Genomic DNA, 26,352 nt, shown 5'->3' on the forward strand with positions numbered 1-26,352 from the left:
CATTAAGGTCCTGGAGTGGCCTAGCCAATCCCATAGAAAATCTGTGGAGGGAGCTGAAGGTTTGAGTTGCCAAACGTCAGCCTCGAAACCTTAATGACTTGGAGAAGATCTGCAAAGAGGAGTGGGACAAAATCCCTCCTGAGATGTGTGCAAACCTGGTGGCCAACTACAAGAAATGTCTGACCTCTGTAATTCCAACAAAGGTTTTGCCACCAAGTACTAAATCATGTTTTGCAGAGGGGTCAAATACTTATTTCCCTCATTAAAATGCAAATCAATTTATAACATTTTTGACATGCGTTTTTCTTGATTTTTTTGTTGTTATTCTGTCTCTCACTGTTCAAATAAACTTACCATTAAAATTATAGACTGATCATGTCTTTGTCAGTGGGCAAACGTACAAAATCAGCAGGGGATCAAATACCCTTTTCCCTCACTCTAGTTGATTTGATTGAAACACATAGGAAGTGTCAATATATGGTTTTAGTCGGGGACAGCCCTAGTTTCCTTTATTTTGGCAGTTACCTGTACAAGTTCATACAATCAGGTACGTCTAGTTGAAAACAGCATCACTTAAAGTAAATCAGATAGAAAGTGTTAATACACAAAAAATAAATATTTTAACAGGGAGTTATTTTATTAGAAATGTCAAAAATAACACAAGGCAGATATGATATGAGATCCAGAGAAGAGGGAGGGCAGCTTTAATACCCTGCAAATCTGTCTGTATTGTGGAGCATGTTTGTACCAGTCTGTATAGTACAGATGTAGGATCTTAATTTGAGCCAGTTTGCTACAGCAGGAAAATAATCCAGCAGAAAAAAGGAAATGTAAATGATGTGGATTATAATTAATGGCCATTTTTGTAGGGGTTGATACATTTTTTTGTAAGGGAAAAGTCTGAAATTTCAAAGTGCAAATTACAAACTTCAGAAGCCTTTTTAAACCTCAAATACACTACACTAGTTAAATGTCATGCATTGTAGGAATGTTAATCTGCAACAGGGTGATCAAATTATGATCCAACATCTGTACTAGGCAGGGTTTTGTACCACAATGAGTGATATGAATGACTAACATGAATTAGATAGCACACACTAAAGGTCTGAAAATAACCTATTATTCTGTGGCATATGCAGGGAGAAGAACAGAAAACACTTGGCTCTAATTAAATTAAGTTGTATTGGATTCTCCAAGCTTTACCAACCGACGATACGACACCCACCTGTCCTCTTTCTGTAGCCTGCAGCAATGACAGCTCTGACTGACTGGACGATAATATTATACATTTCTCTGTTTGATAAATATATTTTTTTATAGAAACACAAGACAGAAAATATCATATAAAGCCCAGATGCTGTGTTGTTGTAGATAAACTAGACGTATTGCCATTGAAGCATCAAAATAAAACATCCAATAAAATGTCTCCAACTGGATGTTGGGTTAGTTAGTGTTCTGAGGGGAAAGTACATGTACATAAATATCAGACTCATCTTACGATTCATATACTGATCCAGGACCAAACATTTAAGCTAGTAGTCAACAACTGATGTTTTATTTTGTTTGTTCTTTTTACAATCACTGACCACCGACTAGTCGCATAAAAAGGCTGTACTGCAGATCATTTTCTGTACTTCGTCACTTTCCTGTACAAAGCTCTTTGTTTTCAATATAAAAAGGGAAAAAGAGGACATTTTTAGTCATTTAGCAGACGCTCTTATCTGTCCAGCGACTTACAGTTAGTGAGTGCATTCATTTTCATACTGGCCCCCCGTGGGAAACGAACCCACAACCCTGGCGTTGCAAGCGCCATGCTCTACCAACTGAGCTACAGGGGACTCTTTTGGTTGTTGACTTTCCCATGTATAGTATGAGTTGACTACTGTTGAGCAAACTTGGGTTCATATAGTATTTGTTTTCTTCCAAATACTTTAAGCGTTTGATTGAGCCTGTCTCGAGTGCCAGATGGGAGGGGTTTGCTTTTGGGTCTATTCCATTGGCTTTATTGCGCCAGACAAGCTCAATCAAGTGCAGATTAAGTCCTTGAAAGAAAACAAATACAATCTGAACCCAGGTGTGCTGTTGAGTGGATGATGAGGCGGAACAATGGTCTGTGATGCTGATGCTCAGTGGTTACTATGGCGTCTGTCTCAGTGTCAGGCAGCACTGGACACAGCCAGCTTCTTCAGGTGGTCCATGAACACCTGTAGACTGACGTCATCTGTCAGGATGGGGGCTCCCGACTCCTACACACAGAGAGGACAAGAGTGGAATTCAGTTATATAATCTTGGAAAGTAGATACACCCTAGAGGCTCCTCAGAGAAGGAATTCCATAAAAATAATGAAACATTAAATAAAATTAATAAAACTTTACTAAATATATTAATGTCATCAAATAATTGATTAAAACACACTGTTTTGCAAAGAAGGTCTACAGTAGACTCAACAGCACTCTGTAGGGTAGCACCATAGTGTAGCATGAGGACAGGTTCTCAGTTCTCACCCCGTTCCATAGACTTACACAGTAATTATGACAACTTCCGGAGGACGTCCTCCAACCTATCACAGCTCTTATAGGATGAACTGACATGTTGTCCACCCAATCAAAGGATCAGAGAATGAATCTAGTTCTGAAAGCAAAAGCTACATCTAGCTAGCACTGCAGTGCATAAAATGTAGTGAGTAGTTGACTCAAAGAGAGAGAAAGACAATAGTCTAACAGTTTTGAACAAACTAATTTCTTCAAAAATGAAGGAGAAGCAAGAGAGAGAGAGATAGCTATATATTTTTTACTTATTTAGCTAACAAATGCAGCTAGCTAGTTTAGCCTACTCAAACACCCGGCTCAAACTGAGAGGGATGCTATGTTAGCTAGCTGGCTATGGCTATCCAACACTGGAACTCTTCCAAGTCAAGGTAAGCTTTTGGTTTTATTAATTTATTGCCACCAGGGCCCACCGGTGTAACTGCTAAACTGCTTGCTGACTGTACACTGTACTGCATGATTGTAGCTAGCGGGTTTACTAATGCGTTAGTTCTAGTAGCTATGTTGACTATGACGTTAGCTAATACGGTGACAATGATGTAGACTGTGTGTAGCGATAAGCGGTTATGATATGAAGGTTTGGCTTGGAAAGGTTTTCTCGCCTGGTCATAGACAGCTGATGTGTTGTACACTGAAGTCCACAAGTGAAGGGAAAAGGTGAGAGGAGGAGAGTGCGTAGATATAAGAAGGAATTATACAACGCGCAAAGTGATCATAATGTTTGTATGTGGCTGCTATGAAAGTAAACTGTGTTTGCGCGTGATCAGGGGTGTATTCGTTCTGCCGATTCTTAAACAAAAGCAAACTGAATTAAATGGGGATAAACATACCTCAATTTGTCCAATAGAAACTCTTGTTTGCAACTGTTGGACTAATGATTACACCCTAGATCAACTAGATGCAGGCAATAGTGTGCAAGGCGGTATTGAATGCGTCACTGTCTGTCACCTTGATTACTCAAAATGTTATCTCGACCTGTGCAATTACGTTGTAAACTTTAATTCATAGACTAGGTTGTAGCAACCTCTTGATCATCCGGTACAGGAACAATCTGAGTATCATGTAGTAGCCTAAACCTATCGATGTTACATTGAGTTGGGTGAATGTAATATGAATGACAGTCATCCAATATGCTGTAATAGAAATAAGGCCACGCTCCCCCCAACAACAAAAACGGCACCGACCGAAGTCACACCTTCATTCTCCACTAAAAAATGTAAGATGACTACACTAATTTGTGCAGACTTTACCTGCTCGTGTAAAAGAAACTGACAACAAGTAGGAGTTGTAGAAAAATTATTAGTCAAGAACAGGAGTAGGATTGTGTGCATCTCAGTTGGTGTGACTGTCCATGTAATAATTATCCCGAAAGGTTTCACAGGTCCACTACTCTATGTGTCTCCTCTAATAAGCAGTAGTAGCAGCTGTAAGCCATGACAAACAGGTACAGGGACTCTCTCTCTCTCCAGCTACATAATGACTTTCATTACGACATTAAGCTGAGTCAGGCTGAACCACAGTGGACCCTACGCTCCTCCAAGATCAACAGTCATTATTGCACACACAACTTGCTTATCCTGTACATACAGTGGGGGAAAAAAAGTATTTAGTCAGCCACCAATTGTGCAAGTTCTCCCACTTAAAAAGATGAGAGAGGCCTGTAATTTTCATCATAGGTACACGTCAACTATGACAGACAAAATGAGGAAAAAAAATTCAGAAAATCACATTGTATGATTTTTTATGAATTTATTTGCAAATTATGGTGGAAAATAAGTATTTGGTCAATAACAAAAGTTTCTCAATACTTTGTTATATACCCTTTGTTGGCAATGACACAGGTCAAACGTTTTCTGTAAGTCTTCACAAGGTTTCACACACTGTTGCTGGTATTTTGGCCCAGCAGTGATGTTTTGGGGCTGTCGCTGGGCAACACGGACTTTCAACTCCCTCCAAAGATGTTCTATGGAGTTGAGATCTGGAGACTGGCTAGGCCACTCCAGGACCTTGAAATGCTTCTTACGAAGCCACTCCTTCGTTGCCCGGGCGGTGTGTTTGGGATCATTGTCATGCTGAAAGACCCAGCCACGTTTCATCTTCAATGCCCTTGCTGATGGAAGGAGGTTTTCACTCAAACTACATGGCCCCATTCATTCTTTCCTTTACACGGATCAGTCGTCCTGGTCCCATTGCAGAAAAACAGCCCCAAAGCATGATGTTTCCACCCCCATGCTTCACAGTAGGTATGGTGTTCTTTGGATGCAACTCAGCATTCTTTGTCCTCCAAACACGACGAGTTGAGTTTTTACCAAAAAGTTATATTTTGGTTTCATCTGACCATATGACATTCTCCCAATCCTCTTCTGGATCATCCAAATGCACTCATTTTGACCCCACGGGGTGAGATCTTGCGTGAAGCCCCAGATCGAGGGAGATTATCAGTGATCTTGTATGTCTTCCATTTCCTAATAATTGCTCCCACAGTTGATTTCTTCAAACCAAGCTGCTTACCTATTGCAGATTCAGTCTTCCCAGCCTGGTACAGGTCTACAATTTTGTTTCTGGTGTCCTTTGACAGCTCTTTGGTCTTGGCCATAGTGGAGTTTAGAGTGTGACTGTTTGAGGTTGTGGACAGGTGTCTTTTATACTGATAACAAGTTCAAACAGGTGCCATTAATACAGGTAACGGGTGGAGGACAGAGGAGCCTCTTAAAGAAGAAGTTAGAGCCAGTCTGTGAGAGCCAGAAATCTTGCTTGTTTGTAGGTGACCAAATACTTATTTTCCACCATAATTTGCAAATAAATTCATTAAAAATCCTACAATGTGATTTTCTGTAAAAAAAAATCTCAATTTGTCTGTCATAGTTGACGTGTACCTATGATGAAAATTACAGGCCTCTCTCATCTTTTTAAGTGGGAGAACTTGCACAATTGGTGGCTGACTAAATACTTTTTTCCCCCACTGTAATACAATACTAAAAACACCATCCTTAGCAGTATGTCCTTTTTATTAATAGTATCTTCTCTAGTTCCTGGGAAAATCAGAATAGAAAATAGGCAGTAGAAGTCTTACCTGGCCCCATGCATACATGTTGTTGTGGGTTTGTGATGGGTTAACTTTAGATAGCAGGAAACGAGCCTAGAACACAACAAGAACATCAATACAGGAAGTTGAATAGACTTGACAGTTGACATACACTCGCTAAAATGTATGTACCTGTGATCCACCAAACTCTGTGTCTATGTATCGGGGCATAGGGAAGCGGCTGTGGAGGATCTCCTGGGCGTCGTCCGCTGGAGCCTGCAGCAGGTGGCGGAAGTTCTCGTACTCTGGCATCTCCTGGTAGCCTGCCTTACGCCACTGAGACACAGTCTGATGGATGGACATAGAGAAAGGGTTAGCGAGAGAAAGAGAGGCCAGTTAGAGTTGTCCTGAAGACATGAAGAATTACATGTAGACGTTTACAGATCTGAGAAATAAAGAGAAGTCTGTTTAGGAGCAGATTGCTATTTAAGTAATGTCACACAAAACCAATCAACGACAATTGATTTATTTTTATTTTCTAAACAATACAAAACATACACATACAAATGACAGCATAAAAACGCACACAAACATCAACGACATCACACCTGCCCAGACCCACCTGCTCACACCCCTATCTCCTGCGCCCGCATCACTCTACGCCACATGGCCTCAAACTGCACCATTTTGTTTCTCTCCGTCGTCCAAGCACTTTCAACATTTAGATAATAAAGCATTTGACCTTTCCATTGTGTTAACGATGGAAGATTGGTTGATTTCCCGTTTTTAAGTATAACTTTTTAAAAGATGATTGAGGAGAAAAGTATCGCCCAACCCATCGGGTATCTCTATGCACCCTCATATGCCATGTCTTGAAATATGCAGACAGACAGATTTACATTGTAATACTTCTGACAGCCAACTTTCTAACTCCGCCCATAACTTTTTTACTTTATAGCATTCCCAGAAGGCATGGATTTTTGAGTCATTGTTAGTTTTACACTTAAGACATGACTCTGCCGTTGTGCTGTAGAATTTGTGAATTTTGTCGCTTGTATAATACATTCTATACATTAGTTTATACTGGATTAAGCATACAATTCCGTTAACTGTAATTTCATTAGTTTTGTTCCAACATTCCCTCCATCTTGTGCCAATATCAGTTATTTTTAAGTCATGGTTCCAATAGTTTCTATTTTTTTCTAAAATGGTTGTCAGTTGGATAGGCTCTCTGCAAGGTTTTGTATACCTTACCTATCATATGAATATCGTTTTCTGACTCAAATAGAATTCCCTCAAGATTGCTCTGATGTCCAAAAGATTTCAAATCTACATTTCGTGATATTAAACTTTTAAGTTGCATGTATTTGAAAATATCTCCATTGGTCAGTCCAAAATTGCTTTTTAATTCTGTAATGGAAATAAATGGATTTCCTATTACCAAGTCCTTTATGGTTTCTATGCCGTGAGTTTTCCAAGGAGGTTGTTCCACAGGGTTGTGTTTTTAGGGAGGGATATTGGTTCTAGTAGAATACGTTTAATTTTCATCCATATTGTTATAGTGTTCTTAACATTGAAGTTAATGTTCTTAGCTTTATCCTTTGAAAATAGACAAGTGAAAAGATTCTGGGGATGCGCATCTTCAATATGTAGCCATGGTTCCTCTTTAGTGCATTTAACTAAGTGTCGCAAGTAAAAGCCTTGGATGGTGAGTTGATACAATTCCAAGTCTGGAAGGTTAAAACCACCCTCAGATTTAGGAAGATGTAAAACTTTCCTTTTTATTCTATGAGTTTTATTTGCCCATATAAAGTCTGTTATGACTGAGTATACTTTTTTTAAAGAATATCTTCGGTGGGGTAATTGGTATTACCGAGAATAAATATCAAACCTTTTGGAGCCATGCCATTTTGAAGAGGTTTATTCTACCTGTAAGATTTATTGTTCCATTTAATAAGATCTGCTTTCATATTGATAAGTAATGGGATTAAGTGATCTTTATATATTTGTTGTTTGTTGTCACTTATTAAGCATACTAAGTATTTGATATTTTTTGTGTTAGATCATGAGTTATTCTTTTTCTTTTTCCTATTGCCATTTTTTCGTTATTTTCCACGTGAATTTCATATCCTGAAAATATTTTTAGCAAGGTGGGTATTGCGTTTTCAATATTGGTCAGGTATATCAGGAGATCATCTGCAAATAAGTTTAGTTTATATTAATGTTCACCAAATACTGATACCTGTTATGTTTGGGTCCTGTCTAATTCTTTCCGCAAGTGGTTCAATTGTCAGTGCAAACAGGAGGGGGAAGAGAAGACATCCCTGTCTTGTGCCCCTTTCTAAAGCAATTTCATCAGATAATGTATACTGAACAAAAATATAAACGCAACATGCAACAATTTCAATGGTTTTACTGAGTTACAGTTCATATAAGGAAATCAGTCAATTGAAAAATTAATTAGGCCCTAATCTATGGATTTCACATGACTGGGCAGGGGCGCAGCCATGGGTGGGCCTGGGAGGGTGTCACGGATTCTGCCGAGGCTGCCCCTCCTCCTTGCTCGGGCAGGCTTCGGCGTTCGTCGTCACAGGAATATTAGCTGCTGCCGATCTATGTTCTATGTTTTTATGTTCTACCTGTTGTCTGATTGTCACACACCTGTTTCCCATCATGTAATTACTCCTTCCCTATTTAACCCGGTGGCTCCCATTGTGTTTTGTGCGCGTTTGTTTTTTCGTTTCGTGTGTCGTTTGGTGAGTGGGTTTGTTCCTCCCTGTGTGGAGGTATTTTGTATTGGTTTCTTTACTTATTCAGTAAAGTACGTTTTCATTGAGTTCTGTGTCCTGCGCCTGACTTTGATCCACCGCATTACACTGACACTCGTGACAGAAACACGCACCAGTATGGAGTCAGCAGGTACAGCCAGTCAGTCCGGATCGATGGATGAACGCGTCCAACGACAGGAGAGCATGATCCAGGCTCTCTGCACCGCTATGGAGAGAGTGGTTAACACTATGGACCGATGGGAGAGAGGTGGCTTTCCTACACCTCCAATCACTCAACCATCCATACCACTGTCCACCCCTTCGCCACCTGGGTCCAGTGGGATTCGGCTCTCGCTCCCGAGGGCATATGACGGTACACCAGCCGGGTGTCAGGGTTTTCTTCTCTAGGTAGAGCTCTACCTGGCAACCATTCACCCGGCGCCCTCGGGATACAAGAGCGTGTCCGCCCTCATCTCCTGTCTGTCGGGGAAGGCGTTCGAGTGGGCAAACGCCGAGTGGGGAGGAATTGACGCTACATCTGTCCGCTACAAGGATTTTACCCGCCAGACCCGGCGGGCGAGCGTCTGTTCCACCTAAGACAGGAGAGGAGGAGCGCCCAGGATTTTGCGCTGCAGTTCAGGACTCTGGCAGCCAGCGCAGGATGGAATGAGAGGGCCCTGATCGACCACTATCGATGCAGCCTAAGGGAGGACGTTCGTCGGGAACTGGGCTGCAGGGATACCAACCTCAACCTGGACCAACTGGTGGAGATGTCCATCAGGCTGGATAACCTGTTGGAAACCCGCGGACGTTCTGATCAGGGCCCGTCCATTCCATCCCCCAGCACCTCCGACCCTACCCCCATGGAGCTCGGAGGTGCTGCGCTTAGGGAGACCAGGAGAGGGCCTGTCCCCTGTACCAACTGTGGCCGCAGAGGACACACTGCTGGTCGGTGCTGGGGAGGGTTCGCAGGGAGTCGAGGCAGTAGGCAGAGCACTGGTCGACCATCTCAGGTAAGTAAGCACCCGACTCACCCAGAGCTCCCTGTTGGTCATCTGTGTATTGAGGTTGTTTTCCCAGAGTTTTCTCCACATTCCCAGCATAAGGCGCCAGTAGAATCAGGCGCAGCTGGGAATTTTATTGATTGTCAGTATTCACTTAGTTTAGGGATTCCCACTGTTCGTGTTGATGTGCCCTTCCCTGTACATGCATTAGATAGTCGCCCGTTAGGGTCAGGCCTAATCAGGGAGATCACCGCACCACTCTTAATGAGGACGCAGGGGGGTCATGAGGAGAGGATTAGTCTCTATCTGATTGATTCTCCTGCGTATCCTGTGGTGTTGGGACTTCCCTGGTTAACCACTCATGACCCCACTATTTCATGGCAACAGAGGGCTCTCAAGGGATGGTCCAGTCAGTGCTCAGGGAGGTGTGTAGGGGTTTCCTTAGGGGCTACTACGGTGGAGAGTCCAAACCAGGTCTCCACAATGCACATTCCTTCCGAGTATGCCGATTTGGCTCTTGCCTTCAGTAAAAAGAGGGCGACTAAATTACCACCCCATCGTCCGGGGGATTGTGCGATAAATCTCCAGGTGGGCGCTGCACTTCCCCGGAGTCACGTGTATCCTCTGTCACAGGAGGAGAAGGCGGCTATGGAAACATATGTCTCCGAATCTCTGAGACAGGGATACATTCGGCCTTCCACTTCACCTGTTTCCTCAAGTTACTTTTTCGTGAAGAAGAAGGATGGTGGGTTACGCCCGTGCATTGATTACCGTGGTATTAATCAGATCACCGTCAAGTACAGCTATCCATTACCTCTGATAGCTTGTATGACGGAGTCATTGCACGGGGCGCGCTTCTTCACGAAATTGGATCTCAGGAGCGGGTACAACCTGGTGCGTATCCGGGAGGGAGATGAGTGGAAGACGGCATTCAGTACTACCTCAGGACACTATGGGTACCTCGTCATGCCATACGGGTTGATGAATGCTCCATCAGTCTTCCAATCCTATGTCGATGAGATTTTCAGGGATCTGCACGGACAGGGTGTAGTGGTGTATATTGATGACATTCTCATATACTCCGCTACACGGGCCGAGCATGTGTCCCTGGTGCGTAAAGTGCTTGGACGACTGTTGAAGCATGACCTGTATGCCAAGGCGGAGAAATGCCTGTTCTTCCAGGAGTCCATCTCCTTCCTAGGGTACCACATGTCCGCGTCTGGGGTGAAGATGGAGAGTGACCGCATTTCGGCCGTGCGTAATTGGTCGACTCCAACCACGGTGAAGGAGGTGCAGCGATTTTTGGGGTTTGCCAATTACTACCGGAGGTTTATCCGGGGCTTTGGTCAGGTAGCGGCTCCCATTACCTCGTTGCTGAAGGGGGGACCGGTGCGTCTGCGGTGGTCAGCTGAGGCGGACAGGGCGTTCAGTCATCTGAAGAACCTGTTTACCTCGGCTCCAGTGCTGGCCCATCCGGATCCCTCCTTGGCTTTCACGGTTGAGGTGGACGCGTCGGAGGCTGGGATAGGTGCTGTACTTTCCCAGCGCTCGGGCACACCACTCAAGCTCCACCCTGTGCATTCTTTTCGAAGAAGCTCAGCCTGGCGGAGCGCAACTATGATGTGGGGTACCGGGAGCTGTTGGCTGTGGTCCAAGCCCTGAAAGCGTGGAGACATTGGCTTGAGGGGGCTAAATACCCTTTTCTCATTTTGACTGACCACCGCAATCTGGAGTACATCCGGGCGGCGAGAAGATTAAACCCTCGCCAGGCAAGGTGGTCCATGTTTCTCGCCCGTTTGGTTTTCACCCTTTCTTACAGGCCAGGTTCCCAGAACGCTAAGGCAGATGCTCTGTCCCGACTGTATGACACGGAGGAGAGTTCCGTGGAGCCCACTCCCATACTTCCGGCGTCGTGTCTGGTGGCACCGGTGGTGTGGGAGGTGGATGCGGACATCAAGCGGGCGTTGCATAACGAACCCACTCCTCCCCAGTGTCCAGAGGGTCATGTGTACATCCCGCTGGAGGTCCGCGATCGTTTGATCTATTGGGCTCACACGTCACCCTCCTCTGGTCATCCTGGCATCGGTCGGACAGTGCATTGTCTTAGTGGGAAGTACTGGTGGCCCACCTTAGCTAAGGACGTGAGGGTTTATGTTTCCTCCCGCTCGGTGTACGCCCAGTGTAAGGCTCCTAGACACCTGCCCAGAGGGAAATTGCAACCCCTACCCGTTCCACAACGACCGTGGTCCCACCTATCGGTGGATTTCGTGACGGATCTTCCCCACTCACAAGGGAACACCACAATCCTGGTCGTTGTGGATCGGTTTTCTAAGTCCTGTTGCCTCATTCCTCTGCCGGGTCTCCCTACGGCCCTACAGACTGCCGAGGCCCTATTTACACACGTCTTCCGGCACTATGGGGTACCGGAGGATATAGTGTCTGATCGGGGTTCCCAGTTCACCTCGAGAGTCTGGAGGGCGTTCTTGGAACGTCTGGGAGTCTCGGTCAGCCTGACCTCAGGGTTCCACCCCGAAAGTAACGGGCAGGTGGAGAGAGTCAACCAGGAGGTGGGTAGGTTTCTGAGGTCGTATTTCCAGGACCGGCAGGGGGAGTGATCGGTTTTCCTCCCCTGGGCAGAGATGGCCCAAAACTCACTCCGCCACTCCTCCACTAACCTTACTCCATTCCAGTGTGCATTAGGTTATCAGCCGGTTCTGGCACCTTGGCATCAGAGCCAGATCGAGGTACCTGCGGTGGATGAATGGTTTCGGCGCTCGCAGGAGACCTGGAACGCTGCCCATGTGCGCCTGCAACGGCCCATCGGGCGGCAAAAGGCGAGCGCCGACCGCCACCGCAGTGAGGCTCAGGTGTATGCACCGGGGGACCGGGTCTGGCTCTCGACCCGAAACCTGCCCCTTCGCCTGCCCTGCCGGAAGCTGAGTTGGCGGTTTGTGGGGCCATTCAAAGTCCTGAGGAGATTGAACGAGGTATGTTATAGGTTACAGCTTCCTCCTGAGTATCGTATTAACCCCTCGTTCCATGTGTCTCTCCTCAGGCCGGTGGTAGCTGGTCCACTCCAGGAGTCTGAGTTACGGGAGGTTCCTCCGCCCCCACTGGACATCGAGGGGGCACCGGCGTACTCGGTCCGTTCCATCTTAGATTTGAGGCGTCGGGTGGGAGGCCTGCAGTATCTCGTGGAGTGGGAGGGGTACGGTCCGGAGGAACGGTGCTGGATCCCTAGGAGGGACATCCTCGATCCCTCCATGTTGAGGGATTTCCACCGCAGTCATCCGACTCGCCCCGCGCCGCGTCCTCCTGGCCGTCCCCGAGGCTGGTGTCGATGCACGGCTGGAGCCGCGCGTCGGGGGATACTGTCACGGATTCTACCGAGGCTGCCCCTCCTTGCTCGGGCAGGCTTCGGCGTTCGTCGTCACCGGAATACTAGCTGCTGCAGATCTATGTTCTATGTTTCTATGTTCTACCCGTTGTTGTCTGATTGTCACACACCTGTTTCCCATCATGTAATTACTCCTTCCCTATTTAACCCGGTGGCTCCCATTGTGTTTTGTGCTTGTTTTTATTTTTTCCCCGTGTGTCGTTTGGTGAGCGGGTTTGTTCCTCCCTGTGTGGAGGTATTTTGTATTGGTTTCTTTACTTATTCAGTAAAGTACGTTTTCATTGAGTTCAGTGTCCTGCGCCTGACTTCGATCCACCGCATTACACTGACACTCGTGACAGAGGGCATAGGCCCACCCACTGGGGAGCCAAGCTCAGCCAATCAGAATTAGTTTTACCCCAACGAAAAAGCCTTGCGTTCCTATTTTTGGGTTTTGTTTCGCACTGTTGGTGGTAGGTGTACTTGATTCAGCAGCCCTAGCACCGGGAAGGCAAAGTATTCTCATTTTGAACCATTTCATGTGTCTGAAGATTGAACTCCGCCTACCCGGCAGGCCCAGAGATCAAATCAAGGGCACCTATAGGCCTACCGCTGGCCAATCAGACAGCTCAGATCACCGTGTCTGCACAGTTTCTACGCGCCATAGACTGTAAAAGGAAGCCTCAAATGCACAGAAAAGTTGATAATATGAGATTTTTTAACTTTTAAAACCATGACTAGAGAGAGACTCAATAAATACCGCAGAGCTACTGTATTTTTTTTGTTGTGTTTTTGTTGTTGTTGTATTTTACCCCCAATTTCAATCGTCTCATCGCTGAAACTCCCCAACGGGCTCGGGAGGCGAAGGTCAAGTCATGCAACCTCCGAAACACGACCCACCAAACCGCGCTTCTTAACAACCGCCCGCTTAACCCGGAAGCCAGCCGCACCAATGTGTAGGAGGAAACACCGTTCACCTGACAACCGAGGTCAGCCTGCAGGCGCCCGGCCCACCACAAGGAGTCGCTAGAGCGCGATGAGCCAAGTAAAGCCCCCCCGGGCCAAACCCTCCCTTAACCCGGAAAACGCTGGGCCAATTGTGCGCCGCCCTATGGGACCCCGATCACAGAAATAATGCAATTCGCCATCAGTCGGAAGACTGTGTCCCCTTTTCTCAGCGGAGAGAGGAGAATTTTGACTGAGAAAGTGATCTTGACTCAGATAAGGTTCGTGACCACTGGTGTAGGATGAAGGGGAGGAGACAGGTTAAAGAAGGATTTTTAAGCGGTGAGACATGGATTGTGTATGTATGCCATTCATAGGTTGAATGGGCAAGACAAAATATTTAAGTGCCTTTTGAACGGGGTATGGTAGTAGGTGCCAGGCGCACCGGTTTGAGTGTGTCAATAACTACAACGCTGCTGGGTTTTTCACACTCAACAGTTTCCCGTGTGTATCAAAATGGTCCACCACCCAAAGGACATCCAGCCAACTTGACACAACTGTGGGAAGCATTGGAGTCAACATGGGCCAGCATCCCTGTGGAACGCTTTCGACACCTTATAGGAGTCCATGCCCCAACGAATTGAGGCTATTCTGAGGGCAGAAGAGGGTGCAACTCAATATTAGGAAGGTGTTCCTAATGTTTTGTACACTCAATGTATTCTTGTTTTTTAGCGTATTGTATTAAACTGAAACATGTTCATGTATTTCTTTGTAAGTGTCTATTTAAAAAAAAAATGTTTGATTGATATGTATCAAGTCTGGTAAGACTTTTGCGATTCTATTGCTTATGAGCTTTGTTATTATTTTATAGTCACAATTTATTTAAAAAACGTATGGGTCTGTAATCAGCAGGAGACACTCCAGATTTTCCAGGTTTTAATATAACTGAAATAACTGTTTGATACATGGAACTAGGAAGCACTGAATTCAGTGAGGTGTGTTGTCATTTGTGTAAATAGGGGGGCTACTTTGCCTCAAAATGTTAAATAAAATGATATGGGAAAGCCATCCATTTCTGGTGCTTTTCTCGGTGCACATGTTTTAACAGTGTCTAATATTTCTTTTTGGGTGATCTCTGTTTTTAGTGATTATTTTTTGTCTGCTGATAATTGCTTCAGAGTTGTTAAGTCTAAAGGCGTCAGCATGCTTCAGTTCGGATGGCGGCTAGCCGATCCGAACTAGAGTGCTCGCAGACTTCCTTAAAAGACATTCGCTTGAAAAAAGATAAAAAAGCGACATTTATTGTTTGACCATTTAGAGAGACTGTAGCCAGTATACACTTCCTGAAAATAGTCAGAATTCATCTAAGATAACTCAAGAAATCTGTCATTGATTTTGACGTTTTCGCCGAAGAGATCTTAGTCGTGCAATTTGACACCGAACTAAGATGTTTGGTGCAGTATTTCTTAATGAGAAAATTTGCAGGAAAACTAGTTGTCTCTCATTGAATGACAACAAAGACTTTACTGAAGAATCCCTACTGTTGACCAATCACCGACGAAGGGGCGTAGATTTCGGCTACTGACTTCGGCTTGCCTCAAGAAAACAAATTGTGTGCATGAACAACCGAAAAAATACCTTACTGACGTCCAAATCGTCACCAAATGTCGTCATAATATATGCACAAACTTTCTCGAACTGTTTCGGCTGAGAAGCAAGCGGATGCCTTAAGAAGGCTGTAGGATCAATCCAACTATTGTTTAATTCTGATTTATATAGATTTTCATTGAAGCTTTTAAAATTGTCATTAATCGCGTTGTTTCTAATTAACACATTTGTATCTTTATCTTTTTAAATTATAACTGGTTTGGCATGTATTTGTTTTGTGAGGGCTGCGAGATGTTTACCAGGTTTATTTGCCATTAAGTATTATGCTTTATTTGAGTTTAACCTGTAGTTGTTGGCTCACTTAAAAAGTAAAAGATCATATTCCTGCTTAAGTTCAGAAACATTATTTTATTCTTTACCTTGTAAAGATTTTTTAATGTTTTTTTTTCTAAAATAGTGATATTTTTTTCTTAAATTTTAATTTCTAAATCAGATAAAATTTTTGGCGAGTATGAGATTATCTTTCCCCTAATGAGTATGTAGTATGCTTATTGGTCATAGTATGTATATAGTTAGTATGCCAAATGTTCCCGGATGTCGTACTACATTCGCCAAAATAACAAGTGTACAAACAGTGGACACTATTTCCATGCTTTTAGGGCCCATAATACAATTCTTCAGAAAATGGGTGTGGCTTCACAACGTTTTCTAATTTGAGGAACATTTCGGAAAATATGCAGCGAAGTCCGACGAGAGCAGATACAAATTCATTGCTTTAACTAATTATGACAAATGTTAAGAAAATGTTGAGCAATGTAATAAAGTAATGACTTTTCAAATAAGTTACATTACACGTTATGTTGGCTGACAATTTGTTAGCTTCGCTATCCTTACGAACCGCATAGCATATCATTACAGCAGTATGTACCAGTATGTTAGCTAGCTACCTAACATTAAAATGGCTACTAATACATCGAACTTGCCAGTATATTAACAATATGCTAACTACCCAAGGGTGTGTTCGTAAATTCAATCTGGAGTGCCAGAGTGCACTCTGGGCGTTCGTAAATTCAGAGCATTGTCAGATTGTCAGTTCATAAATTCAGAGCGTTTTTGCTCTCGGAGCGTTCAGAGCGCACACTGGACGCTCTGGCCGAGGAGTAGGGTTGATCCGAGCGTTCTGACCTCACAACGGCAGTCAAGCACCCAAGCTAACTGGCTAACGTTGGCTAGCTTGCGAAACGAATGGACCGGCCGTGGATTTTGATCTCCCTTCCTCCCGTGTCCTCAAAATGTTTATTTTGGTCTGATAGTTCCACAGTTAGAAGATTACAATGCGAGGGTATTTAGCGTTCTTCTGTTTCATGCCAATCCTATGGCGTTGTTCCAGATCTTCTGGTGGTATAGCCCTGTCAAGTTCCTCTGATTTCAGTTTGACCACGTAGCTGGAAGGGTCTCCTTTTTCCTCGTCTTCCGGTAAGGACAATATACTCATGTTGTTTGATTTCAATAGGAAACCCAGGTGGCAAATTTCCACTGAGGATGTACCCCCCCCAAAAAGCCTGGGACATGGCCTCAGTGGACCTCTCCTGACTTGCGGCTAAGGTAAGGCCATTGGGGCTTTAAGGGGCTGCATTTACATAACAATAGCTAACTGTGAACATGGGTTTTACATCTTCAGTGGTTAACACCTTCTCACAAAGCAACTGTTTTGACTATGCAGAGGTTGTTGATTCTGCTCTTCACAAGTCCTCAGTGTCAGCCCTATTGAAACACAATTTCCATAATATAACTTCAGGGTGAATGCACTAGTGCAGGGTTCCCCAACTGGTGGCCCGCGGGTGATTTTATTTGGCCCCCAAGTTTTCTGAGCAAAAATAAATAAATACAACAAAAATAATTATAATAAAATAAATTAAACGTTTTTATTGTAATTTTTAAGGGTTGATCCGAGTGTTCTGTCCTAACAACAGCAGCCAAGCACCCAAGCTAACTGACTAACGTTGGCTAGCTTGCTAGCTACTTCCAGACACAAATGAGAGAACAGCTCACTCTGACCATTTTACTGGCCCTAGCAGAGCTGGTTAGGCAGTTTTTATTTTATCCAGAGTGTTGGCGACGGCGACTGCAACTGTGCTGCTTGCAACAATTTAATGACGCTTTTTTGACAACGTTTACTGACACCGGCCATATTCAACGGGTGTTGAGCGTTCGAAAATTGATCAATTATTCTGCGCTCTAGCACACTCAGACGAGAGTGCTCTGAAATCGGAGTAGATAGCCAGAGCGAATTTACCAGCTACGTCTATCAACAGCTGTCGTGTCGCAGTGACATCATGAACATTCTATTGAAATGGATACTTGCATAGTGGAGTCTTTTGTTAAGACATGTAGCTAGCTAGCTAAACAATGAACCATAATCCCAACTCATGATGTTACTACCCTGCATGAATCTGCAGGTAGCTAACCAACCAGGTTCAATGTTAGCTAGCTAACATTAGGCTATAACTAGCAAAGCAAATGGCTCTGAGATATGAATAATATTACTACACATCATACACGTAACGTTAGCTAGCTGACCTAACAACAGCAGTCAAGCACCCAAGCTAACTGGCTAACGTTGGCTAGCTTGCTAGCTACTTCCAGACATACAAATGTAAGCAAGGTTTGAAATGATTATGTTTTAGTCAAATATTATATCTGTTTGGGCTACTTGCAGTCTACAATTATTTGTAGTTATGTTCCCTGACCACCCACTCAAGAAAAAAATTGGCCCGCGGCTGAATCTAGTTGATGATCCCTGCACTAGTGCAACACTGGTATTACAGTCCCCACTGCTCCCTAATCTATTCACAAATGTCAAACAAGGACAATAGTATCTGGCTGCAACCTGAAATGAAATCAATCTAGTGTTACATAGAACAGGGATCATCAACTAGATTCAGCCACGGGACGATTTTTTTCTTGAGGGGATGGTCAGGGTGCCGGAACATAATACAAAATAATTTGTAGACTGCAAATTGACCGCAAGAAGGCCAAACAGAGAATGTTTTTTTTTTTTTTTTTTTGTCATTTAGCAGACGCTCTTATCCAGAGCGACTTACAGTTAGTGAGTGTATACATTTTTATTTATTTTTTCATTCTGGCCCCCCGTGGGAATCGAACCCACAACCCTGGCGTTGCAAACGCCATGCTCTACCAACTGAGCTACATCCCTGCCGGCCATTCCCTCCCCTACCCTGGACGACGCTGGGCATACGATCACATCTCTCTATTATGCATGGGAATACTTTGGAACAGATTTCCAAAACCAAAATAACTTGGTCTGATGTGCTGGTGTTTTTACAGTCTTTTATGTCCAACAATAATTTTCATTTTTTTTTCTCAGAAAACTTGCGGGCGGCCAAATACAATCACCCGTGGGCCAAATTTGTCACGCGGGCCACCAGTTGGGAACCCTGCGATAGAATCACCTGATAGATAGAGCTGCCTCTCTCTGAGTGTAAAGAGATCGTATCTGTGTGAGTGGTGAGATCATTAGGAAAGTCATGTTTTGATGTAGTCTGTTAGTGGGTATGTTGATTATGATTGGATGACTGATGATGAACATACCTCTCCATGATAGATGAGGATCTGGAAGAAGGTGTCCATGAGAAGGATGCGATCAGGAAGGATACTGCTACTGTCCAGCAACACAGGCTAGGAGGAGAAAATAAGAAACACAGTTTTACATTTAAACCACATTTAAACTATACTATAAGCAGGATACTGAACACAGGCTACAAGGCGAGAAAAGCGACACCGTCTTAAACCACTGCCCTCTAAACAAAATGGCATCCTTCTAATGCAGCTCCAGTCAATAATGCTGTTTCATGATTAAACCAGGTTTGTTGAAGATTAGAGCAGGGGGGTAGTTTAATCCCAGACACTGATAGGAATGTCACAATATTGCCTTTTTCCTTTCCAAAACAAACTCTCAATGTCACAACACACCAACTCCAATCTCAGGTACAAAAAAAATACAAAGATGGACGATCTTGACAGACAGGTAGTAGTATATCTTGTATCTTTTATAGTGTGTTGGCCGTTTTAAAAGGCCACAAACAGCGCAGATAGTGGTTCTGTTTATACGTTACGCCATCTGCTTTACAAGGGGCACAGAGATGAGAAGAAGATTACTCTTTCAATGTTTAACAGGCAGGAGTAGAAAGAATGAAAAGTCAGAGCCGGTGGAAACATTAGAACAGCATCCCAAATGGCACCCTATTCCCTATATAGTGCACTAGGGTCAAAACTAGTGCAATATAGGGAATAGGGTGCCATTTGAGAGGTAGCCTAGGTCTCTGCTAATCTAAAAAATAAACACCTGAAGTGCTGCGTCTCCTGGTTACATGCATTACAGCTGATACAGAGCCAGTTTCACTGTTAAATTACTAAGGTTAAGTCCCAAAAGGCAGTCTCAAAAGGCACCCTATTTCCAAGGTAGTGCACTATTTTTTACTAGAACCCCATTGGCCCTGGTCAAAAGTAGTGCACAATATAGGGAATAGGGATCCATTTGTGACACAGAATGGTTAAATAACTTACCCTTTTCAGAGAGGTGTGTACTACGCTGTCTGTCTGTAAGGTGTTAAAAACCACACTGTTGATATCTGCACTGAAAGAAGCTCTGGTCTGGAACACACTACTGTACTCACACATGCTACACTAATTAACCACAAGGTTATCTGTAATAAAATAACCGGGGCATTTGTGCACTCTCTGTTGACCTGGCCAACACAGCTATGCCTGCAGAATGTGAGTGGGAGGAAGGTGGGAGAGTCAGAGAGATTGAGGTCTTCACAAGGCATCCATTTACGTTTATAAAGAAGAAGGAAAGCTAATTTTTCAATGGAAAGATTAGTCTGTGTCTGTGTTTGTGTGTGTCTGTGTGTGTATATGTTTGTGTGCGTGTCTGTGTGCGTGTCTGTATGCGTGTCTGTCTGTCTTTGTGTGTGTCTGTGTGTGTGTGTGTGTGTGTGTGTGTGTGTGTGTGTGTGTGTGTGTGTGTGTCAGTCTGTGTGGGTGTGGGTGTGTGTGTGTTCGGTCTTACCTCTGGGGGCCCGTTGAAGGAGTAGGCATAGAGAATGGGTTGTATCATGATCAGAGACTGGGTCAGGTCCTGACGCATGAACTGGTGTCTGTAGTAAGAGCTCTCATCTGGACTGTTGTTGAACACTTGCAGGAAGGGAGACCTTCTCAGGTGGAACATAAACTGAGGGACAAAGGAAAAGCAGAGAGATGTTTTAAAAAGCATTCCATCATGCTGCCAAAGCTATAATGTGCATTTTAAAATAGTCTTTATGCTAAGCACGAAACACTACTTTAAAAAAATATTTTAGCGGTAAGATATTTATCATACATCTGTTTACTAGCTATAACTGTGTTGTTGAGCCAATCAGCCATTCAGCACATGATCACTTACCTGGGGATAGAGAGAAAAGGTTTCTGAGAAGCGGAAGGAGTTGGGATCATCCTTATTATAATCTCCAAACTTCTGACACTGGAAAGGAGAGAGAAAAAGCCAATTCAAAGTTGCCCATGTAACACGAGACCAACCAGAAAGTCCTGCCTGCAACTGAGTCTACACTTATCTATAAAATGTCACGTCACACTTCATCACACTATTTCAGCATGCCTGCTAGCCTGAAATTGGTACTTTCACTGGTTAGCAGTAGGAAATAATGATATTGTTGCATTTCAACATCTCAATGTTTAAAAATCCTGGTCCATTTATGAAGGCTCTGGGGAGGGGGCTGATAGAATATGTGAGGGGATGAGAAAATAAAGCAGCCCCCTCCCTTGACCCCTGCCAATCTTCCATGTCATAAGGCTCTGGCCAAAAGTAGAGCACTATAAAGGGAATAGGGTGCCATTTGGGACGCAAGCACTGAGAATACGAGTGAGAATACTATCTTACCAGTCGGATGAGCTGTCTGTCCAGCCAGCGCAGCACGTCGGGGCCCTCCTCGGTCTCAGCACGGTACACAGCCAGTCTGGCCATCAGGATGGCTGAGGCCTCCTGGTCAAATGATGCTGCAATGCTCTGGATCTGGGTCCCTGCATCTGCCCAGCTGAGAGAGAGGGGGGGAGGGACAGAGAGCGAGGGGGGAGGGACAGAGAGAGAGGCGGGAGGGAGAGAGAGAGACAGAGACAGAGAGAGGAGAGAGAAACAACCTGCATAAGCATTGCATATCATTTGACACAAAAACACTTTTGTTTATTTCACAGTTGTAAGGTTCTCCGTTATAAGGCAAGTGATACTACCAACACGAATCTGTACTATAGTTAGTACGGATACATGAGTTAAATAAGGGATATTATGTCAGATGTTTTGTTCTGGTTGCTTTGGCATTGAAAAGCCCTTAGTCACCCCATACTATAAGTCAAAGTAAATTGAACTGATCTTTTAATAACAGCCTGGGGCTCTGCTTATCTATAAAAAATTCCACTCGCCACTGCCCTGTCACATGTCCAACATTGTATAAACACAGGTCTCATAAGGTAAAATTCAATAACAAACATGAACTGCAACATTGATCAAACCCCATACTGAGAGCTATATTACTGCTCAGCCAGAATCTACATAAATACACATCTAACACTAACAACCAAGATCATCTCCTCCTCTGATCACAACACACAACAAACACACTTTGCCCTCTCTCCCTATCGCGTTGCTATGGAAACAAGGTGAGCTTGCAGATGCAGTTACATAGTGGAATGAAAAGTGGTAGATAAACCTTAAAGTCTGTAGTTACTCTGAAAAGAAGATGTGAATGATGAATCAAATCCAGATTCATATGTTTGTGTTTTTATAAGTTTGAATGTGAAGTGAGCTAAATATGCAATGTGTGTGTGTATTTACTTTCTGGCGGTGGTGGTGACTCGGATGCGTTTCTGTCCACTGGAGTGTTGGTACTGGGTGACGTACTGGACCCCCCCGCGGCCCCCCTGGGGTATAGGTGCATTATGCTGTGTTGAGAGGAGACAAGAACGGTTGGTTATCTGATTATGAATGTGCACATGTTATAAAAACACCAAGATATGATACCAATAAATTCCCCATCTAACTAGGCTAATATACATGGGTGGTGCCTGTGAGTTTTATTCAAATGGTTTGCCCTGTACAAACACATAACTGCTACTGCCTTATGGACAACTGGGTGATATGAGGGGGCTTAATAATTTATAATAATTCATTCATAATGAATGATTGGGAGCTTAGATCGAATTAGAGGCATGCGTCTTACCAATAACCCCAACAACACTCCAGAGTCAAATGGCTCATTAACTGTGCTGCAGCCATTAGAGTGGAGGAGAGGATATTGGATCTCAAGCTTCTGTTTACACAGGCAGAGCATCTCTCTCCCTCTCTCACGCTCACTCCTCAAAATTCTAGTGCTTGAAAGTGGGTTGTTCTAGACTGTTTCTCTCTCCCTTCCTCACTCTTGATAGATAGTACATAGTAAGAAGCAAGCTATGCCCTTGTACTGAACACCACAGGGCGGCGTATAGGAGGATAGCTAGATGACTTGGAGGTGAGCATCCCCTCCCAGAGCACAGCAGGAGACTGACACATCCACAACAGCAACTGGTTCCCTGGAGCCCCAGAGGACCGGCCCATGGCACACACAGGATAAAGTGACTTTACACGTCAGACTCTGTCCACCAGTCAGCCAGACAGTCAGCCAACCAGTCAGTCCACCAGTCAGCCAGACAGCCAGATCTCATGGACTGAAACAGGCGAGAGGAGAGTGAGCAGCCAGCCAACACAGGGAGGACTTCTCTTCCACCAGGAGGCCATGAGGATGCAGCCGGTGGCCCTGGTCTATGCAGCTCTGATGGTGGTCTCCAGTCTGTGCTCTGTGTGTGGTAACGTGGTTCTACTACTGGTGGTTCTGCTCAACAAGGAGCTCCGCACCGAAACCTGGGCGCTGACCCTGAGCTTCTGCCTGAGTGACCTGGCCCTGGGTCTCTCCACCATTCCCTTCGGAGTCCATAACAGCCTGTTCAGGCCGCAGGGCTACCCCAGCGACGGGCCCCTCTGCCAGGGCAGCGCCTTCCTCTACCTGCTCCTTCAGTTGGCCTCCATCCACTCCCTGACCTGGGCCACCATCGACAAGTTTACAGAGATCTGCTTCGCCCTGAGCTACACCACCATCTGCACATCCAGGAGGATCAGGGTGGTGCTGGTCCTGGTGTGGCTCTACTGCCTGATCAACGCAGCCTTGCCACTGCTGGGCTTCGGCAGCTACACCTACAGCAGCACCAGGTTCCTGTGTGGCCCCAGCTTCCAGCCAGACTACAGGGGCTTCAGTATGCTCTTCATCATGGTCGGGATCATAGCACCCATACTCATTATGTGCTCCATGTATGCGTACATTGTGTATATTGCGAGGAAACAGGTGCGGCGGGGGACGTTCGTTTGCAACGACCAGCACTGTTTTTATGTCCCTGCTAATAACTACTTCAGGAGCTCCATAGTGATGGTGGCAACTGTGGGTGAGTCTCATTGGTGGTTAAACTTGTGAATAGTACAGTGAAGCTATCGATTTGTTTATGTAATTTATTTCAAACAAAGCAAGGCATAAGCCTTTGATATAACAATTTGATATACTCTGAGCACCGAGCAGATAGACACAGAATAAAAGCCTTTTATGTAAGGACAAATGCAAATAAGATTTCAAGGTCCATCAGTGGCTGTTATTAAATACATTTTTCTGTAGGCTACATTTGTAACCGGTGAAATTCAGTCTTCTTCAATTTGTTAATATTAATGTGCTACAATACCATTACATGCATCACAATAAGGCTCATTGTTATGGAGTCTCGCAAATATATAAATATACTAAATAGAATTCTTGTAATGTTACCGTAATTAGTCTAATAACTGCCTGTCTATTTCTCCATAAATATACTTTTCTATCATAATTACTCTAATAATCTCCTGTCTAAATTCTCTCCATTGTCAGTGTGCTTGCTGGTGTGCTGGCTGCCTTACATCTCCACCTGTTTCTATGAGACGTTTAGTGGCCATGACCCGCCAGCAGCAGCCTCAGCCGTGGCTACCTGGCTCGTCCTCCTCACCTCCGCTCTCAACCCATGGATCAACTCCATGACACAGACGTAAGCAATAGCCAACAACTGCTCCCCGGGCACCAATGACATGGACGTTGATTAAGGCAGCCCCTTGCACCTCTCTGATTCAGAGGGGTTGGGTTAAATGCGGAAGACACATTTCAGTTAAATGCATTCAGTTGTGCAACTGACTAGGTATCCCCTTTCCACTTCCCCTTAATAGCCCCAAACAAACAGTCATTCAGACAATATACAGTAATTTCAATGCTGTGTCTCAAGAAGAATAAGGCTCAATCTTATGAAGCTGTTATACCTCATTATAAAGCCCCTCAATATCCTTGTGGTCCATCAATGGCCACATGAACCCAAAGTCAGAGGGAATTGAGAAGTGATCAACTCCATGATTCAGATGTAAGGGATAGCCAATAGGGCTGGGACATCACGATACGATATTATCACCATACTTAGGTGCCGATACGATATGTATTGCGATTCTCACGATTCTATATGTATTGCGATTCGATACTGTGATTTGATGTTCCAAACATATTGTAGGGCGTTCACTCACTGCTCTAGAATGTAGTGAAATACGGGTAAATTGAACAGGGTGCTACTAAATGTTTTCTTTAGCCTATGCCATTATGAATCACATACAATAAATCATTAGATTGTTCTCTACAATATTACAACCTTAATAAGCTTGTACTTAACAGTGTTGATGAAATAAGAACGTTTGTTGTGACCGTTGCTAGTTTAGACCGCTCAGCTCTTGGTTGTATCTCTTCCATATTTTGCTGTTGGGAGGTGGTAACATTTGAAGGTGTTTCCGTGTGTTGGACCAATCAAAATCAATTTGATACCCTCGTCATTTTCATCTCCAAATCCGTGGCTTTCTATTCCTCTAACCTCAGTCAACAGGTTTTTATAAAGTTTTGCAAATGTATTAAAAATAAAAAAACAGAAATACCTTATTTACATAAGTATTCAGCCCCTTTTCTATGAGACTCGAAATTGAGCTCAGGTAAATCCGGTTTCCATTGATCATCCTTGAGATGTTTCTACAACTTGATTGAGTCCACCTGTGGTAAATTCTATTGATTGGACAAGATTTGGAAAGACACACACCTGTCTATATGACAGTGCATGTCTGAGCAAAAAGGAATTGTTCGTAGAGTTCCGAGACAGGATTGTGTCGAGGCACAGATCTGGGGAAGGGTACCAACATATTTCTGCAGCATTGAAGGTACCCAAGAACACAGTGGCCTCCATCATTCTTAAATGGAAAATGTTTGGAACCACCAAGTATCTTCCAAAAGCTGGCCCCCCGGCCAAACTGAGCAATCGGGCGAGAAGGGCCTTAGTCAGGGAGGTGACCAAGAACCTAATGGTCACTCTAACAGAGCTCTAGAGTTCCTCTGTGGAGATGGGAGAACCTTCCAGAAGGACAACCATCTCTGCAGCACTCCACCAATCAGGCCTTTATGGTAGAGTGGCCAGACGGAAGCCACTCCTCAGTAAAAGGCACACGACAGCCTGCTTGGAGTTTGCCAAAAGGCACCTAAAGACTCTCAGAACATGAGAAACAAGATTGTCTGGTCTGATGAAACCAAGATTGAACTCTTTGGCCTGAATGCCAAGCGTCACGTCTGGAGGAAACCTGGCATCATCCCTACGGTGAAGCATGGTGGTGGCAACATCATAATGTGGGGATGTTTGTCAGCGGCAGGGATTGGGAGACTAGTCAGGATCGAGGCAAAGATTAACGGAGCAAAGTACAGAGAGATCCTTGATGAAAACCTGCTCCAGAGCGCTCAGGACCTTAGGCTGGGGTGAAGATTCACCCTCCAACAAGACAACGACCCTAAGCACACAGCCAAGATGATGCAGGAGTGGCTTCGGGACAAGTCTCTGAATGTCCTTGAGTGGCCCAGCCAGAGCCCGGACATCTCTGGAGAGACCT

General features: G+C 44.4%; 1 protein-coding gene across 1 annotated transcript in view; it reads right to left on the reverse strand.

Annotated features, from left to right (window-relative positions):
• Positions 1-1,765: 1,765 nt before the first annotated feature.
• The window catches only part of LOC121544699 (protein transport protein Sec23A), a 45,980-nt gene continuing 21,393 nt past the window's right edge, over positions 1,766-26,352 (reverse strand). Inside the window, exons 11-18 of the mRNA XM_041854772.2 lie at positions 22,180-22,286; positions 21,232-21,385; positions 20,737-20,814; positions 20,365-20,526; positions 18,885-18,971; positions 5,764-5,919; positions 5,620-5,685; positions 1,766-2,246 (exon numbers count right to left, since the gene is read on the reverse strand). Coding sequence (XP_041710706.1) covers positions 2,157-2,246; positions 5,620-5,685; positions 5,764-5,919; positions 18,885-18,971; positions 20,365-20,526; positions 20,737-20,814; positions 21,232-21,385; positions 22,180-22,286 — 900 coding nt within the window. The 3' untranslated portion in view covers positions 1,766-2,156. The remainder of the gene's footprint in view (positions 2,247-5,619; positions 5,686-5,763; positions 5,920-18,884; positions 18,972-20,364; positions 20,527-20,736; positions 20,815-21,231; positions 21,386-22,179; positions 22,287-26,352) is intronic.

The sequence above is a fragment of the Coregonus clupeaformis genome, chromosome 29, assembly GCF_020615455.1.
Source record: "Coregonus clupeaformis isolate EN_2021a chromosome 29, ASM2061545v1, whole genome shotgun sequence".
In the NCBI taxonomy this organism is placed as follows: Eukaryota; Metazoa; Chordata; class Actinopteri; order Salmoniformes; family Salmonidae; genus Coregonus; species Coregonus clupeaformis.